Source organism: Trachypithecus francoisi, unplaced genomic scaffold, assembly GCF_009764315.1.
Source record: "Trachypithecus francoisi isolate TF-2019V2 unplaced genomic scaffold, Tfra_2.0 Lachesis_group16, whole genome shotgun sequence".
NCBI classification, from domain to species: domain Eukaryota; kingdom Metazoa; phylum Chordata; class Mammalia; order Primates; family Cercopithecidae; genus Trachypithecus; species Trachypithecus francoisi.
Window position 1 is genome coordinate 21,791,406 of NW_022681461.1, and position 18,434 is coordinate 21,809,839.

The 18,434-nt window shown below is 40.0% G+C and overlaps 1 protein-coding gene across 3 annotated transcripts in view; it reads right to left on the reverse strand.

Annotated features, from left to right (window-relative positions):
• The window catches only part of PCSK5 (proprotein convertase subtilisin/kexin type 5), a 464,591-nt gene that overhangs the window by 420,988 nt on the left and 25,169 nt on the right, over positions 1-18,434 (reverse strand). For all 3 annotated transcript variants that reach the window (XM_033237074.1, XM_033237073.1, XM_033237072.1), the window contains exon 2: positions 1,927-2,031. In XM_033237074.1, coding sequence (XP_033092965.1) covers positions 1,927-2,031 — 105 coding nt within the window. The remainder of the gene's footprint in view (positions 1-1,926; positions 2,032-18,434) is intronic.

Here is an 18,434-nt window from a genome sequence, read left to right on the forward strand (position 1 = left end):
GCCAATGAATAAATGAACTACAAGAAAGATCCAAAAGTGTGGGCAAACCCCAATTTGTGGCTCTCTCTCTGCAGAGCTGGTAGGAACCGTGGCTGTCTTGTGTAAATGCTAGCTGGGAATGATGAGCAGATGGCATTGGAATGGAGAGTAAGTTGTGGCTCTACCCTAAGGGATTATTTTTGTTGAGGAGGCAGGGGAGTGCAGCATGTACTCTTGGGCTGGCCTGCAATGGCCTCGCTCTCCTGAAATAGGAGTGCATTCCAGGTACCACATGTCCTACCATACAAGGTCTCTGTCGGATCACGCATAAGCCATGTGATGCACTGAGATAAGAAATAAATACCAAGATGCACCAAGATAACAAGAAGGATCGAAATAGTTCCACGTTCAGAAAATCCTTCATCATGAAAATAATGCCTCATAACATTCTGTTCTTACTTCCCAAACCACGAGTACTTGGTTTTTCAAATTCACATTGATTTTGTACATGAGGTCTGAAATTAGCATCGTTTTAATTATCAAAGTTCAAGAAAAACTTCAAAAAAGTTTAAGAGATGAAAAATATGACTTTGCTTTGAAAATGCAGCTAATTCATGAATGTCCCAAACTGATTGCCTCTCCAGAAAAATTCAATTCTGAATAGTGACAAAGGAAAAAACATGTAATCCACAGACCATGAAAATGTATTAGGGGATGTTCCTATAGCCCACAGAAAATAGGGACATAGAAGATATGTGCTTTTCCTAGCCAAGTTACAATTTCACAATCACGAACACTGTGTCATAATATTCCAGAAAAAAATTAAACAAAGCTAACTACAGCACATAACTGAGGGCAAGACGCAATATTGCAAACCTCATTTGCATATTAATTCACAGGGGCCTTTTTGCTTTATAAGGAATATAATTTTCGAGGCTATCTAGATGAGATTGCTACACACACTGGTAGGGACTTATCTACCAGTTCATTTGAAAATGAGTTCTTAGGGCAAACCCAAATCGTAAGGAGGGGAAAAAAAGCAACACCACCCTACAATCAGGAATACACAGGGAGCCCACTGAGGAACTAGGGCAAGTTGGTACAGCTGCGCCCTCTTCCCCTTTACTTGACACTTCAGAGAGGCCAATTAGTTCTCAGTCAAAACTCCATTCCTTCCTCCAACTTAATGAATAAGGGCAGATACTTAACTCGACCTCAGAGTCTTAGTTGTCGGCTATTAGTTTGTCCCTAACAACCCTCAGCTTCCCATCTCCCATTTCAGTGCTGCCCCACTTCTCTAAAACGGGAGAACCTAGGCATAGCATGCTTGCTTCTAGGCTCTCCCAGGGCTATGTTGTCTGTAAAACCCAAAAGGACTTGGCGCAAGAAAGATACCGCATGAGGCCCCAAGAGCAGGAGTCAGCTTCTCCCCTTTCTGTGCTCAGTATCCCACCTGTTCCAGACACAGTCTAGTCCTGAGGCTGCCAATGGTGTGGGTCTATCAATGCCAACTAAAATCACGAGGATTCACAGTGCTCTGTACCCCTGATCTAAGGGTTCTGGAAGAAAACCCTCCTTTTCTGGAGCTCATACATTAACCTCAGATCTGTATGCAAATAGGCAGATGGCATAGTATTGTTACAGTTCAGTTGTTCTCCATCAAACTCTGTCTTCCCCACTCCCTAGGCCCTCTCACTTCTCCGTGAGAACCCATAGCTATGGATACCCCTGGGCTGCTCTACAACTAAGATGATAGTGGCACATCAATAAAAATCAAGCCACTGCCTATTTTTATCTAAAGAGGAAGCAAAGACACTAGACCAAAGGATAATATGACAGTTCTAGAAATCTGAGTCTTCATGCTGGTCATCAGCTCCTAGTGTGTTATCACCAATGAAAAATGCAGAAGCTTTGCTTCTTGGTCCCCACCCAACTGGTTCTTCTTACCTTTGGTTCCATTGAAATGAAACTGTGGGTCCCTCTGCTCGAAATAACTGACCTTTTAATCGTCCTGCTATGGTAGAAGTGGTAGTAGTCCTTCAGGGCCCCTATCTGCAAAGGAAGGGTGGGAAGGAAAGAACAAAAGAAAGACATGAATGCATGAAAAACATCTTCTGTTTTCCTGTTTTTCATTTAAAAAGGAACACAAAACGAAAAAGGTCCATAAATTATGCAGCTGCTGGCTGCGCTTAAATGTTACCTGAACCTTGGTGATCACTTTTCTGAAGAAGGACATGTGATATGAAATGGAGTGTCCTTGAGGCAGTGACTGCGGAACTAAAGATTATAATGGGGCAGCTTAGCCTCTCCAATCTCCTTTTAATGTTTAATTTATATGCAGCATTTTAAGTAATTCTATATCAATCTATACCCAAATGTGGGACAGAGGGGGAAAAAATCAAATAGCTATCTAGTTATAAAAACACATTGCATTTTGTTTGCTCTGAGAAATGTACAATGAAGGACCTTGTTAGATTATTTATATAGTTCATTTGAAATATGTCTTAAGCAATTGATCATTCACAAAGATAACATGACTTGGTTTGTTTCTGACTTCTGTAGACAGTATAAATATATAGCTCTTATTCATTTATTGTAAAACTAAAAGTAAAATCGCAATTTCTAAAACAAGACAAAAATCATACATCCTACCAATCAGCTAAGTTTCCTGTATAAAGACAGTTGGTTCTACTTTATCTTACCCATTTCTTTAACATTCCAGTCCTCCCATTTACATACACCTTTCCTCAGGTAGATCTGTTTAGGATGGCTTTGAAAATGAGCCCCTGTCCACTTTGGAAAAGCAAACGAGCAAAACCTCAACCAACCATATTTTCTCAGCAAATTATAAAATGTAGATCACAGAATGAAAACTGAACCACGCATTGAAGACAGAAGAGCTTGGTTCTAATTCCAGCTGACACTCACCAGAGCTAAACAACATACACTAAGTCTCTGTTTCCTGTTCTATAAAATTGGACTTTGGGCTAGTTAATTTCCAAGACCACTGCAGCACCCAGATTCCATTCTTTGATGCTCACATACTTTGGGCAAATACTATAGTAGCTGTTTCTCCAGGACATCCATGGCTCTGCCCTAAAATAATGACTATCATCAGGAAGTATTCCAATTGGGGCAAGTCAAAAGTTCAACTTTCCTAATTTAAAAAAAAAAAAAAAAGTCTTGGCCCAGGTTAATTTTTCCAGATAAAAGCTTCATTTCTCATTCCCTTCTTTTCATCACGTTCTCAACCATCATCCCACTCGATTTCTGTGCTATTTAGAAATCATGTCCTCACTAGGGCTTTACACAGTAATTAAACGTCTCATCATTAAGATTTGAAAGAAAGTCTAAGTCTCACATTTTTTATTCAAGTGGAAACTGCTCTGACCTACACAGATGAAATCCTGGACTCTGAAAACAAGTGGGGAATGCAGGCGGGGAAGCTTCTCATCTCAATGATCCTGGACTCTGAAGCAGCAGCGAACAATGAGGAAGAGGGCACAGATGCCAGCCCCAGGCTCCAGGAGTGTTTTAAGGAGGGATTTACAGGCCCATTTTAAGATTCCAGAGGACTAAGGGTAGAATTCAGGAGCGGTTGCATAATCCTTTACAAGAAAACCTTAAAATCCCAAGAAGCTTAGAGTTTTCATCTCCTGTAACTTTTGTCAAGAGCTCTCTTTGGTAAATACAGTAGTTCTCATGGAAAGAAACAGAATCTCCATGAGGAAGATCCTCACAGAACAACCCCCTCTCATATCTGTTTTCTACACAGTAGCTGGAATGAAGCTTTCAAAACACAAATCCGGCTGTGTTCTATGTCCTACCCCTGCCTAAAATCCTTTAGTGGATTCCCTTTGCCCTTAAAATAAATAGTATCAGTCAACAATTAATAATATTTCATAATATAGTTTTAAAAAGTAAATCAGAATAATAATATTGTATTAAACTTTTATTCACACTGTGCCAGGAACTATTCCATACGCTTCATCTAACTCACTGAATAGACCATTCTCCTCCTCTGACCTAGGGGCCTGCGTGGTCTGGCCCAGCCTCTCTCTGGCCTCACCTCAAATCACACTTACCAGCATTCTCTCTGTACTCTGGCTGATATTGTTTGGCTGCGTCCCCACCCAAATCTCATCTTGAATTGTAGCTCCCATAATTCCCGCATGTTGTGGGAGGGACCCAGTGGGAGATAATTGAATCATGGGGTGGGTTCCCTCATACTGTTCTCATGGTAGTTAATAAGTCTCAAGAGATCAGCTGGCATGGTGGTTCATACCTATAATCCCAGCACTTTGGGAGGCCAAAATAGGTGGATCACTTGAGGTCAGAAGTTCGAGACTAGCCTGCCCAACATGGTGAAACTCTGTTTCTGCTAAAAATACAAAAATTAGTTGGGCATGGTAGCATATGTCTGTAATTCCAGCTACTCAGGAAGCTGAGGCAGAAGAATCATTTGAACCTGGGAGGTGGAGGTTGCAGTGAGCCAAGATCGTGCCACTGCACTCCAGCCTGGGCAACAGAGTGAGACTCTGATGGAAAAAAAAAGAGAGATCTGACGGTTTTATAAGGGGAAACCCCTTTCGCTTGGCCCTCATTCTCTTCTCTTGTCTGCTGCCATGTGAGACATGCCTTTCACCTTCCTCCCCAGACACATGGAACTGTAAGTCCATTAAACCTCTTTCCTTGGTAAATTGCCGAGTCTTGGGTATGTCTTTATTGGCACCATGAAAATGGACTAATACACTGGCTATGCTGGACTTCCTTCCATTCCTTGACTGTGTCACCCTCATTGCTCCCTCCACCTGTGGCACCTCCCCTACCTCCACCCTCTCCGACTGAACTCCTCTTCCTCATACTTTGAGTCTCATCTCAAGTAGGAAGTCTTCCAAAACTCCCCAGGCGAGGTCAGCGTCATTAATTATACCATCTCATATTAATAGAATCAAAAGAATATGCACCTCTAGTTATACCTTAATTAGTACAATTACTGATTTAATGCCTGTGTCCCCATCAACCCATATGTTCTATTGAGATAGAACACATCTGTTTGCTCACCATTTTATTCCCAGCTCCTAGTGCATGGCTCAACACAGGATAGAATCTCACTAAAGACTGCTGAATGAATGGCCTAAAAATCAGAATCCAGCCGAGTGCGGTGACTCACGCCTGTAATCCCAGCACTTTGGGAGGCTGAGGTGGGGGGATTATGAGGTGACGAGATCAAGACCATCCTGGCCAACATGGTGAACCCCCATCTCTACTAAAAATGCAAAAATTAGCTGGGCATGGTGGCACACACCTGTAGTCCCAGCTACTCAGGAGGCTGACTGAGGCAGGAGAATTGCTTGAACCACGGAGGCAGAGGTTGCAGTGAGCCGAGATCATGCCACTGCACTCCAGCCTGGTGACAGAGCAAGACTCTCTCTCAAAAATAAATAAATAAAATACATAAATAAATAAATATCAGAATACTTAAATTACTAAAACCACATACAGTAGAGCTACATGCAGCTCAAAATCTCTAGTATGAGTATCAAAGAATTATCATATCAAGGCTAATGTCAGCAAAAATGGTTTAGTTCTACCTTAACTGCAGTACCAACTCTTCCAAAGTTCTGAAAGTTGTGGGTTGAGACATCTCTACCATTTATTTTGTTTCATTTTGTTTGCAAGACAACAGTTAAAGAGTAAAGTGCCTTAGTTCAATTATTCTGCCCCATCTAAACAAAATAATCTATCACCTTCTAGGAATATATATATATAAAAGCATGTTTACGTCTCTCATCTATTAATATGCATGTTCCTTATTGACGAGAATTATCTTTTGTATTCTTTCAACAGCACCAAGCATACTGTTGGGCATTTAATAAATATTAAGAAGCAAAATGTCACAACATGTTAGAAGTTATTCAACAGAAAGGCAGTGTATGAAAAAAGAGCAGTGATATTATCTATAAGCAGGCATTCTATCTAGCTTCTCCAGGGTAATGTAAAACAAAAGCTGATGGTGGTTACGTTAGTCAATAGCAGCAAGGACTAAAACAAGAAGCAATATATAACTAACATAGGGATATCTTATAAATAAATCAGAAACAATAGGAGTATATGAAGTATAAAATCAATAGCAAACAGTGCAAAGCCCAACCTCTTCCTTAACGCTAGCTACATAAAGGAAAGAGAGAATAATTTCTTCACTCTTAGCCCTCTAAAGCTCCTCTTCTATACAGTCACACACTAACACAACTCTACACACAACTCTAAGTCAATGAATTTCATCTCTTGTTCCTGATTCTGTCAAGCTTTTGTGCTTTTTCTTCCTGAGTGGTAGCCCGTCACCCTTGCACTGAGAATTCTCCTATCTCTATCCTTTCTAGAACCAAAGTGTGTTCTTAGGAAAGGCGTTGTAAAGTATTTTATACTAACAAATGACCGGTAGACTCAATGTTTCAGTTCTTTCAGGGACAACTGCATTTGATGAGAAAATTAAAACTTGAACCAAATAAATGAGTTCACATAGCCTGTTATTTTGAAAAAATAATCATTGAAGTTTTTGGTTTACTTTTTTTTCTAGCAGCAGGAGGGCACCTTCCCAATGTTCCTATATTTTCATATCACAAGCAAGCTGATGACTTTTGAACAGAGAGCTGAGATCCACGTGTTACACTGGCTTTGCCCCTGAGGAGCTGTGTGGCCTTTTAGAAATCATTCACCACTGGCGGCTTCACCTGAGCATGCAGCGAAACCCCTCACCAGTCTAATGACACAGAGTTTGCAGTTTCCTTGTACATAGTTCTGAAAGGTGACTAACCGACCCCCACAGAGAGTTTACCCAAGGCTAAGGAATTTCCTGGGACACAGGATTTTTCAGTGCTGAAATAGGGACAGTTGGTCACCTAATTATGAAGCACTGGGGTCACCAGCACTGTGGCCCCCTTGAGGAACCTGTCACTTCTCTTGGGCTGCTTCTCTGTTTGGTTTTCCCTCTTGCCTTCCTCAATTTATAGATTCCTCCAAATTCTGTACCTCCTTTTTGAAAAGTAGTTTACCTTCATTCTACAAACAAATTAACCACAGGGGCAAAAGCTGGAATGGACATTTCATGAATGAAGATATACAAATGGCCAGGTGTGGTGGCTCACGCCTACAATCCCCAGCACTTTGGGAGGCCGAGGCGGGCGGATCACGAAGTCAGGAGATCGAGACCATCCTGGCTAACACCGTGAAACCCCGTCTCTACTAAAAATACAAAAAAATTAGTCGGGTGTGGTGGCGGGCACCTGTAGTCCCAGCTGCTGGGGAGGCTGAGGCAGGAGAATAGCATGAACCCGGGAGGCAGAGCTTGCAGTGAGCCGAGATCGCGCCACTGCACTCCAGCCTGGGTGACATAGCAAGACCCTGTCTCAAAAAAAAAAAAGAGAGAGAGAAAAAAAAAACAAGATTTACAAATGGCCAATACACACATGAAAGGATGCTCGAATGCAAATTAAAATCATAATAGCACTGCACACACACTAGAACGGCTAACATTAACAAGATAGGCAATGCCAAGTTTTAATGAGATTGTCGGGCATGAGAATTCTCATATATTGCTAATAGGAGTATAAAATTGTTCAACATCTTTGCAAAACCATTTGGCCATTTATGAAACACACACTCTCTTCATGATCTAGACATTTTGTCTCTAGGTATTTGCCCAAAAGAAATTAAAACATTATTTCTAGACAAAACTCATACACAAATGTTCACAGAATTTTCTTAATAGTAGCCCCAAACTGGAAACAATGCAAATGTCCATCAATAGGTGAATGAAAAAATATATGTACCATAATTTATTTTTATAAAGTATAAAATAGAATACAATAGGATAAAATAAAGATCATATGGCATATAATAGAATTATACCCAGTCATGGAAAACAAGAGGAACAGTCAATCATGAATACATTTCAAAATATGTTAACACAAAACAGTGTGTACTATATGATTCCATTAACATAAAATTCTAAGACAGATAAACCTACTGTATAGTGAATGAAAACAGATCAGTGATAGCCTGGGTGTGGAGTCGGAACAGGCTGGGAGATGCCTGGAGTCCCGTGCTGAGAATGTTTTGCATTTTGATTATGATGGTGATCCCACTGGTAATAAGTGCAAAGGTGTGTGCTGGAAACAGCTCCTCCTCGTCAGCTTCCAACATCCAAACACATCTTTTCCCAGCACCCTATTCAGTGGCAGCAGGTTGATGACTTAACATCAACAAGGATAGAAGTATTTACATCACAAAAAACTGGTGAAGGTCACAAATTAGGGCTTTCTTTTCTCTATGAAGAGCCAGTTAACTATTTACCAGCACACCACTGGGTATGTACATTTGTCAGCACTCAGCCAACTATATACAGGGATGGCTGCATTTGGGATATGTAAATTATACCTCAATAACCAGTGATTTCAAAAAAGTTATAAATTCCCCTTTTCTGAATTCTGATTATCTCTTTGCAATCCACAGAGTGACTTAGAGATTGGGAAATGAAAGAATCCACGATGTGGAGCTGGAATGTGTCCTCCAGCTCACACCTACCTGCTCCTACCTGCTCAGGTGAGATGGGGAAGAACCAAGTCATCAAGACCATTGTTCTTGTTGACCAACCTCTTTCCAACACTCAAAACTGAAAAGTCTGAAACTTCTACTTGTTAAACTCATTTCTGATTTAGACAGAAAGTTACAGAGGCAGTGCATGAGATACTGTTTTCATTAAAATTTAAGTGTGATGCTTCCTTAGCACTTGGCTAAATGTGAGAATGTTAAAATAATTGTAACTACTTGCCTTCTGTGTTCTAAACTCCACAATATTCAAAGGAGAATCCATGAGAAGGAGGCCACGATTGCTTTCCTTTGTCACCAGGAGCATTCCCAATCTTGGGGCCCTTGCACCTCCTTCCTTCCAGCTGAAATGCTCCTCCAGAAATCTCTAGAACTCACTTCCTCACTTCTCAAAGACCACCTTCTTAGGGAGGCTTTCTGTGACCATCCAGTTTAAAGTTACTGTTGCCCCTCTGGCATACCCCATACACTGATTTATTTTTCTCCATAACACTTATCCCCATATAACATATATATGTCTCTTTATGTGACCCATTTATTATTGTCTTTCCCCACTAGAATGTTAGCCCCATAAGGGCAGAAATTTTTAAAATTTTATTCACTGCTGGATTAGTCTCAGCTCCTATTAACAGTGCCAGGCGCACTCAATAAATGAGTAGAATACAGCAATGAATGAATAGCCCCTGGCATTGAGGAACTCAAAATAACAGTGGGCATGTCTCTAAACTTGAGGGAAAGTTTCTTGCTCATTCTTTTATAGCCCTTTTTGGGTAAATCATTGACATATAATGTGGCATATGCTCTATGCTTAGTAAATAAATGGTGAATGAATAAAAAAAATCTGAAATTAAGAATATATCACCAATAACTACATAATCATCAAAGTCTGTCTTTATATTTCTCAGTCCCCTCCCTCATCCCATCACAGTTAATGACTTCTTCAAATCACTAAACAAAAATCATACTTATAACAAGGCTATTAATTTTAAAATAGTAAGTCAGAAGTCAAGGGAATGCAGCAATCTGATGAACTGCTAATATTTATGGAGTATAAGCCAGCTATTACTTCACTGCGGCCTCACAACAGAATCAGCAGGCTATCATCATCCCGGGTCTACACATGAGACAGCAGAGGCTCACAGAGTGTAAGAACCTGCCCAGGGCCACACAGTTAAAGGATGAAGCTAAGATTGATGGTGGGCAGCCTGATTCCAGAGCATATGCTCCTCACTACTCTAAAAGATGTTTGAAATACAAAGTTTCTAAGGATGAACTTAAAACTACAGCTACCCAGAGATCTCAATCGCTGTCCAGCAAGCTGTATTTCTAAGAGTGGTATAGAGAGGGGATATTTTCTAGGAATATTTCCATCTACTTTGAGCAGATGCAAAAAGAGATTGCCAAGTATCTCCAAGAGTAAGAGAGAGTTCATTCCTTTTCTCTGGGGGCGGAGGATGGAGGCAAGAATCCTGGCCTTCATACCTGGTTATACCGCTGACCCCAGAGAACTTACATTAGTGTTTCCATGTCAGCAATAAAGTATCTTTAAGGCATACCTTCACCTCCAAGTGTCCAAGCCAGGATTTGAAACCATGCCACCCTGACTCCAAAACAAGCACAGCATCCTAACACCAAAGATTTGTAAATGCTATTGCAACAGGCAGTAGAATGCCACACAATGACACAAAAGCTATTTTTCTTAGACTTTAGGTTTAAGTCAATCATTCAGAGAATCCTTGATTCCTTCCTAAATTCCTTCAGGTTCAGACTCAGCTTTGATCTGTTCAGAGAATGGCATTAGAGGGCATTAATTCAGAGCAAAATCACTACAGTATAGATATTTTTAAATCAGGGTGCTCAAGGAAAGATGTATAATCGCTATAATTTCAGATGTCTAATCTCTATGAAATGCAGGTATGTGGTCGGCTGATTAGTGCTCCCCATCAAATGTCTACATCCTAACCTCCAAAACCTATGAATATGTTATCTTTATGGCAAAAGAGACTTTGCAGGTATGATTAAGTTAGGATCTTGAGATGGGGTTTAATAACATCACAAGGGTCCTTAAAAAGAAAAGAGGAGGCAGCAATTAGAGAAAGAGATGTGATAACCAAAGCAGAAGTCAGAAAGAAAGAGATGGAAGCAGAGACTGGAGAAAGATTTGGAAATGCTATGCTGCTAGCTCTGAAGATGGTGGAAGGGGCCAACAAGCCAAGGAATGCAGACAACCTCTGGAAGCCGGAAAAAGCAAGGAGACTTTGATTCCTCTAGAATCTCCTGAAGGAGCACAGCTCTGCCAGTATCTCAATTTTTGGTTAGGACTTCTAGCCTCCAGAATTGCAAGATAATCAATTTGCATTGTTTTAAGACATTGAGTGTGTAGTAATTTGTTACAGCAGCAATAGGAACCTAACACAAGGTAGAAGTAGTACCTCAGGAGACACCCATAAGAAAAGGAAATGACCATTTGAATTTGGTGCCTTTTTATTCTTCGTAATTTTCAGGAATTCTCAGGTATTTGGTTATCAGCTTCCAAATAGTTATACCAATATAGTTATAGCAATATAGGTACTCTGCTAAGCACTTTTTCTCACATAATCTTGATCTTGTTTAATCCTCAAAATAAACTGAAGTCCAAAATGAAGCAATTTACCTAGAGAAATAGAACTAGTAAATGGCTTATGTATTCAAAGCCACTGTGTAATTCACATGACCACCAATAAACATTCCCACTTCCTGAATGCTTTCCCTATATTATGTCTAACCTTCCCAACAACCCTCCAAAGGAGGGAGAATTATTCTAATTTTATGCACAAGGAAACAGATTCTAAACCTAAAAGAAGTTAAGTAATATGCCCAAGTGAAGAAGTGTCCAAGCCAGGATTTGAAACCAGGTCAGCCTGACTCCAAAAATCTATGCTTTTTCCAGGTACAACACCTTGATTTTATTTAAAACTTACTCAAAGGGTTTTGTAGAGCCACATTCAATTGCATGGGTATGCTAACATAGTATCCCCAACCTGTCTCACCTCCTTGCCCTCACTAATATGAGGCCTCGTTATTTTATTCTAAAGCCACCTGAATAGAGTACAGAAGAATTTAAGTCCTCATAGTTTACCTTACTAGCAGATAATCAAAAACATCTTGATTACGAATCCTGAGCAGGTAAGAAACAGATACAACATTTTCACTAAGGAAACTTAAGACACAGCAAATTGAATAAGCACCAGATTTTCCCAGGTTCATGTGAAAATCTGATGGTCTGTCCAACTATTCACAAGGGACATGAGATTTGCCTCAAAGCAAATCACAGAATCTCAGAGCTGGAAAACACCTTCATAAGATTTTAGTCTGCCCTTCCCCACTGGACGCAGAAATCCTTCCTTCCAGTTGGCTAGGGTGCTGCATTTTCTGGGGCAGCCCATTTGTTAGAAAGTTTTTCCCAATAATTAGCCTAGGTCCACTGACTACTCAAGGCAACAACCCAATAGCATCATCCCTCTTCTACATGGCAGACAGCCAACAGATCCCTACTGGGTCTTCTTTGTTTCTGGCCAAACCTCAAAGTTTCTCCATTTTTTCTCATGTAACAAGCTTTTGCAGGTTACCTCCCCTAGACAAGCCATCTGTAATGTCTCCCCAGAAGACCTGGAGCCCAGAACATAACACATCTCAACTCCAGGTAAGGTGGAGTCGGGATGGACTCCATGACACCATGACCTCCCATGGCAATGTACTTCTAATAAAGTAGCTTAAAATTAGAATACTTTAGCAGAATAAATAATCCTTGGGAACTCTTTTTAACTTGGTTCTCCTCCAGTCTGTACTTCAATTTTTTAAATGTACATGTAAACAATAGAAATCTATATTTCTGTCAAAAGTTGAATTTCATTTTCTGTACCCTTCCAATGCTTTTACAGGCTGTCAGACATTCATCCATTAACTGAGTGTGTACTATGTGCCAAGCAATGATCCAAAGACACTGTAGATAGAGTGAACAAAACACAGTCCCTGTTGACATGAAGATAATGTCCTGACTTGATTCTGCCAACCCCATGGTGTCAACTGTGAGTTTGAAATATATGTCCTCTACTGAATTAGAACATTTCTCCCAAGAGTACTCAAATAAATTTTCATATTAGCACACTACAGATAAGGACTGGGTTCAACATTCAACTTACAGTACGTTTATAACAGTTATTTAAGAATGACCTGGCAATGACATTATGCTGTTATTTTCTTCAATTCATTTTTGTCCAAAATGAGTAATTATATCCTTAATATAAAATAACCCATGTACTCCAGTCCTCAGATAAGAGCATTTATTACTGCTATTTATAGTCAGCTATTCTTAAGAAAATTTCTTCAAAACCCATCTGTAAGTAATTTCTGGAGAAACTTACAGAAATTATTGTTTAATATTTAAGCCATCCCACCTGTTTTTAAGACACACATTTCCCATACACACACACACATACATACACACACGCACACAAATGAAACAGAGAGCCCAAGAGAGGCTGAGAGAAAGAACACATGTCTGAAAATGGGGTCTGCACTCCTTTCTGTACCACCATCTCAGGAACCTGAAGCATTGCCACATAGACGGAAACAAACAGAAAATAGTCCATATTTTTATAGGTGAAAACATTGCTAGAATTACCGCCTAGAACAGTATATGTTCACTTTAGGTTTAGTGATGCTCAACGCTGTCTATGCATTAGAATTATATGGGGACTTTAAAAAGTATTCATGCCAAAGGACCGACCCCCTGACTCCCGCCTACCTGCCCCAGAGATTCTGATTCTGACTTAAGGGTCTGAGTTAAGGCCAGGGCATCGGTACTTTTCTCTTTGAAAACCATCCAGGTGATTGTAATATGCAGTCAAGGTGAAGAACTACTGTTCCAATTCATCCATCTCATTCAGCAGAAATAGAAACATTTACTCTGAATCCTGCAATCTCCATTTAAATATTCCTACCTAGTTAATTAAAATAAGCTTAAATGAAAAAAATCTCTCATCACTTTTTTGTTTTAAAACTAATGTAACTGGCAGGTTTCATTCTTTTATGCCTTCCATTAATGATTCCAAAAGCTCTCTCTCCCCTCAAAAAAAAATTTAGAAAATATGTATTTGAATGTATATGGTATAATCAGATTCAGAATTGCCAACAATTTTTCATACTGGTAAACAGAGGCTATTTTGAACTCTATAGCATTTTTTAATTTTGTTGTTGTTGTTGTTACTGTTGCTGTGTTTTTTTTTTGTTTTTTTTTTTTGGAGGCAGAGTCTCACTCTGTCACCCAGGCTGGAATGCAGTGGTGCAATCTCGGCTCACTGCAACTTCTGCTTTCCAGGTTCAAGCTATTCTCATGCCTCAGCCTCCAGAATAACTGGGATTACAGGTGTGTGCCACCATGCCCAACTAATTTTTGTATTTTTAGTAGAGACAGGGTTTTGTCATGTTGCCCAGGCTGGTCTTGAACTCCTGAGCTCAGGCAAACTACCCAGCTTGGCCTCCCAAAGTGCTGGGACTACAGGCATGAGCCATTGCACCCAGCCTTGAGCTCTATAGCATTTTAAATAACCCATTTTATTCTTAAAGGAGAAGATTCAGAGTAGAGAAGATGTAAGCATTAAATTAAAAACATGTGATAGATTCTAGCACTTTGGGAGGCCGAGGCAGGAAGATCGCTTGAGCCCAGGAGTTTGAGGCCACAATGAGTTCTCATCACCACAGCACTCCAGCCTGGGTGATAGAAAGAGACCTCACCTCTTTTTTTTTTTTAATTATTATTAAAGTTCTAGGGTACATGTGCACAATGTGCAGGTTTGTTACATATGTATACATGTGCCATGTTGGTGTGCTGCACCCATTAACTAGTCATTTATATTACGTATATCTCCTAATACTATCCCTCCACATTACCCCCTCCCCACAATAGGACCCAGTGTGTGATGCTCCCCTGCCTATGTCCAAGTGATCTCATTGTTCAATTCCCATCTATGAGTGAGAACATGCAGTGTTTAGTTTTCTGTTCCTGTGATAGTTTGCTGAGAATGATGGTTTCCAGCTGCATCCATGTCCCTACAAAGGACACGAACTCATCCTTTTTTATGGCTGCATCGTATTCCATGGTGTATATGTGCCACATTTTCTTAATCCAGTCTGTCACTGATGGACATTTGGGTTGATTCCAAGTCTTTGCTATTGTGAATAGTGCCGCAATAAACATACATGTGCATGTGTCTTTGTAGCAGCAAGACTTATAATCCTTTGGGTATATCCCCAGTAATGGGATGGCCGGGTCAAATGGTATTTCTAGTTCTAGATCGTTGAGGAATTGCCACACTGTTTTCCACAATGGTTGAACTAGTTTACAGTCCCACCAACAGTGTAAAAGTGTTCCTATTTCTCCACATCCTCTCCAGCACCTGTTGTTTCCTGATTTTTTAATGATTGCCATTCTAACTGGTGTGAGATGGTATCTCATTGTGGTTTTGATTTGCATTTCTCTGATGGCCAATGATGATGAGCATTTTCTCATGTGTCTGTTGGCTGTATGAATGTCTTCTTTTGAGAAGTGTCTGTTCATATCCTTTGCCCACTTTTTGATGGGGTTGTTTTTTTCTTGTAAATTTGATTGAGTTCTTTATAGGTTCTGGATATTAGCCCTTTGTCAGATGAGTAGATTGCAAAAATGTTCTCCCCTTCTGTAGGTTGCCTGTTCACTCTGATAGTAGTTTCTTTTGCTGTGCAGAAGCTCTTTAGTTTAATTAGATCCCATTTGTCAATTTTGGCTTTTGTTGCCGTTGCTTTTGGTGTTTTAGACATGAAGTTCTTGCCCATGCCTATGTCCTGGATGGTATTACCTAGGTTTTCTTCTAGGGTTTTTATGGCTTTAGGTCTAACATTTAAGTCTCTAATCCATCTTGAATTAATTTTCGTATAAGGAGTAAGTCACCATCATCAGAGACCCCACCTTTTAAAAAACAAAACAAAACAAAAAACATGTGATAGAGTCTAGCTTGGGGCTGCTTATGGCCCTGTCACTCCAAGTTTAAAAACCCTATTAGGAGGAGAAGCTCCCCCTGTATCTTCGCTAATGGCTATTCAGTTCAGAGATGTATCTTTTTGTATGTGTGTGTGATGGAGTCTCACTCTATCTCTAAGGCTGGAGTGCAGTGGTTTATTGCAACCTTTGCCTCCCGCGTTCAAGTGATTCTCCTCCCCCAGCCTCCTGAGTAGTTGGGAATACAGGCATGTGCCACCATACACAGCTAATTTTTGTATTTTTTGGTAGAGACGGGGTTTCACCAGGTTGCCTAGGCTGGTCTCGAACTCATGACCTCAGGTGATCCACCCACCTCAGCTTCCCAAAGTGCTGGGATGACAGGCGTGAGCCACCACCCCCAGCCCAGAGATGCTATTTGTTCACTTGTTCCCATCTGAGTCCTTCTAAGGATTGGCAGAGTTAGCACCTGCACGGTGGTGACCACAAAAGTGGGCCCAGAGTAGGGGAAGAGCAGCAGCATCTGTGGATAATGGCAGAGGGGAAGTGGGCAAGGCTTTTAGCCAGATGTGAAGCTCTGCTTCTAGGCAGATGTGAGGATGGGCCGTATTTTTACAGTTCCTGAGGTTCAGACACTGTTGGCAGCTATTGGCTTGTTATAGGAAGTAAAGACATTACAGACACACACCTATCAAAACAGATAAAAATAAAAGAAAAAATGGAATATCAAACAATGGTGAGGATGTGGGGTAAGTGGGATACTCATATATTGTTGTTGGGAATACTTGGAAAACAGTTTGGCAGTTTCACATAAAATTCAATACTCACTTAACATACAACCCAGAAATCCTACTCCTAAGTATATTCCCCAAGAAAAATAAAAACTCAACGTTCACTCAAAAACTTGTACATGACTGTTAGAGCAGCTTTAGTCATAATCACCAAAAACTGGAAACCACCCAATGCCCTACAGCTGGTGAACAGATAAACCGGTACATCCATACAATGTAATACTGCTCATCAATAAAAAGGAGCAAACTATTGATTAATTAATCAAGGATGAATCTCAGATGCATTACAACAAAGGAAAAAGCAAAACTCAGAGGGCTGCCTACTGTATTATTCCAGTTACACGAGCTTCTGGAAAAGGCAAGGTGCACCAGAACACACATTAGCAGCTGCCAGGGGTGAGAGGTGAGAGGTAAGGCAAAAGGCTGACCACACAGCAGCACTAAGGAATTTTTCGAGGCAAAGGAATTTTTCTATATCTTTCTTATGGTGGTGGCTATACAACCATATGCATTTGTCAAAACGTACAGAATTGTACAGTGAATTTCACTGCATGCAAATGATACCTCAAGAAACCTGATTTTTTTAACTCTATAGAGAAAAGCCCTGTCATCAAGAGAGCTAGTTGGAAAGGTAATGCAAAAGGAAAGGCAAAACATTAAGAAGTTATTTGTTTAGATTAAAATATATGATCAAATTGATGTTCTTCAATTGAAGAACTTCCCTAAAGCCATAGCAACCACATCAACATTTGGAACTATACAGTGCAAAAAGCAACCTTGAGAATCATTTACAATATGTAAAGCCTCCCTTTTATGAAATAAATTAAATATTTCAGCATTTCTAGTAAAGTGCTGCTTTCCACTAACATGACCATCTTAGTCACAACAAAATATAAACGATTATGCTACATGATGGAGTCATCTGGAACTACTGTAAACTGAAAAAAAAAACGGCTGGCAATTTTGAAACAAAGATGAGAAGCTGTGTATAGTTTGATGTCTCCTAAGTGCTATCAGCCATACAACACCTAATACAAATGTCTTGAAATCAGTAATAAAAATCTATAAATCAGTGGCTCTCAAAGTGTAGCCCTGGGGCCAGAAGCATTGGACCAGCAGCCTTGGCATCTATGAGCTTGGCAGAAATGCATGTTAATCAGCCCCACCCTAACTGAATCAGAATCTAGTCATCACCTGCTCAGCCAGCTCAGTCTACGAGGTGAGAAGGAGGTCACCAAGCATGTTGATGAAGCAACATTCAACAAAGGGTGCAAGCACATTATCGTCCTTCCTGATCTATGCAGTCAAGATGAAGCACCAATCCACCCTGCATATACCCACCCAATCTATATTAATTTTTATTCTTTTATAATGCTAAGGGCCCAACCTATGTTTAAAATAAAACGGGATTTCAAGAAGAGTTTTATCCAAACTCAACTCTAGAAGATAATGAAAAAACATTAATAATATTCACAGTATTGGAAGAAGTATAGTTACCTATGAGAAACTATCTTGAGGAAAACTCAGTTCGCCTCATAACCAAGTGAGTAAAATTTCAGAACTAAAAATTCCCAGGTGACATGCATACTAATAATTGTAACTATTAAAAATTAAAAGTTTGTCTTCCCATAACCATTAGGTCCTGCCATATTCTACTTTAGGTTAATGCTCTTCTTAGCTTCTACTTCCTAAATAGAAGGACCAATAATAATCTCTAAATTTTCCTTCCTCTTTTCAAGTAAAATGTTTAGATATCTCAACAGATATCTTAGTAGAAAAATGTTATTCTTATCAGGCTTAACAGGAGTTCATCAAACGCAAGCAAGATGAATAAAGTAATCCCAAAATCTTTACAATTGTATCAGCAGATACGTGCAATGTGTAAAGCCAGGCTTTATTTGCATTAAATTATCAACGTCTCCTCTTGGGGTTCTGTTTTACTGATACTATCTGCCCATGATATCCATGAACTATAAATCCTGATTCTGCATGAATGAACCATCTACTCTTTGAGCTGCCTCGGGGCAAACATTGAACCT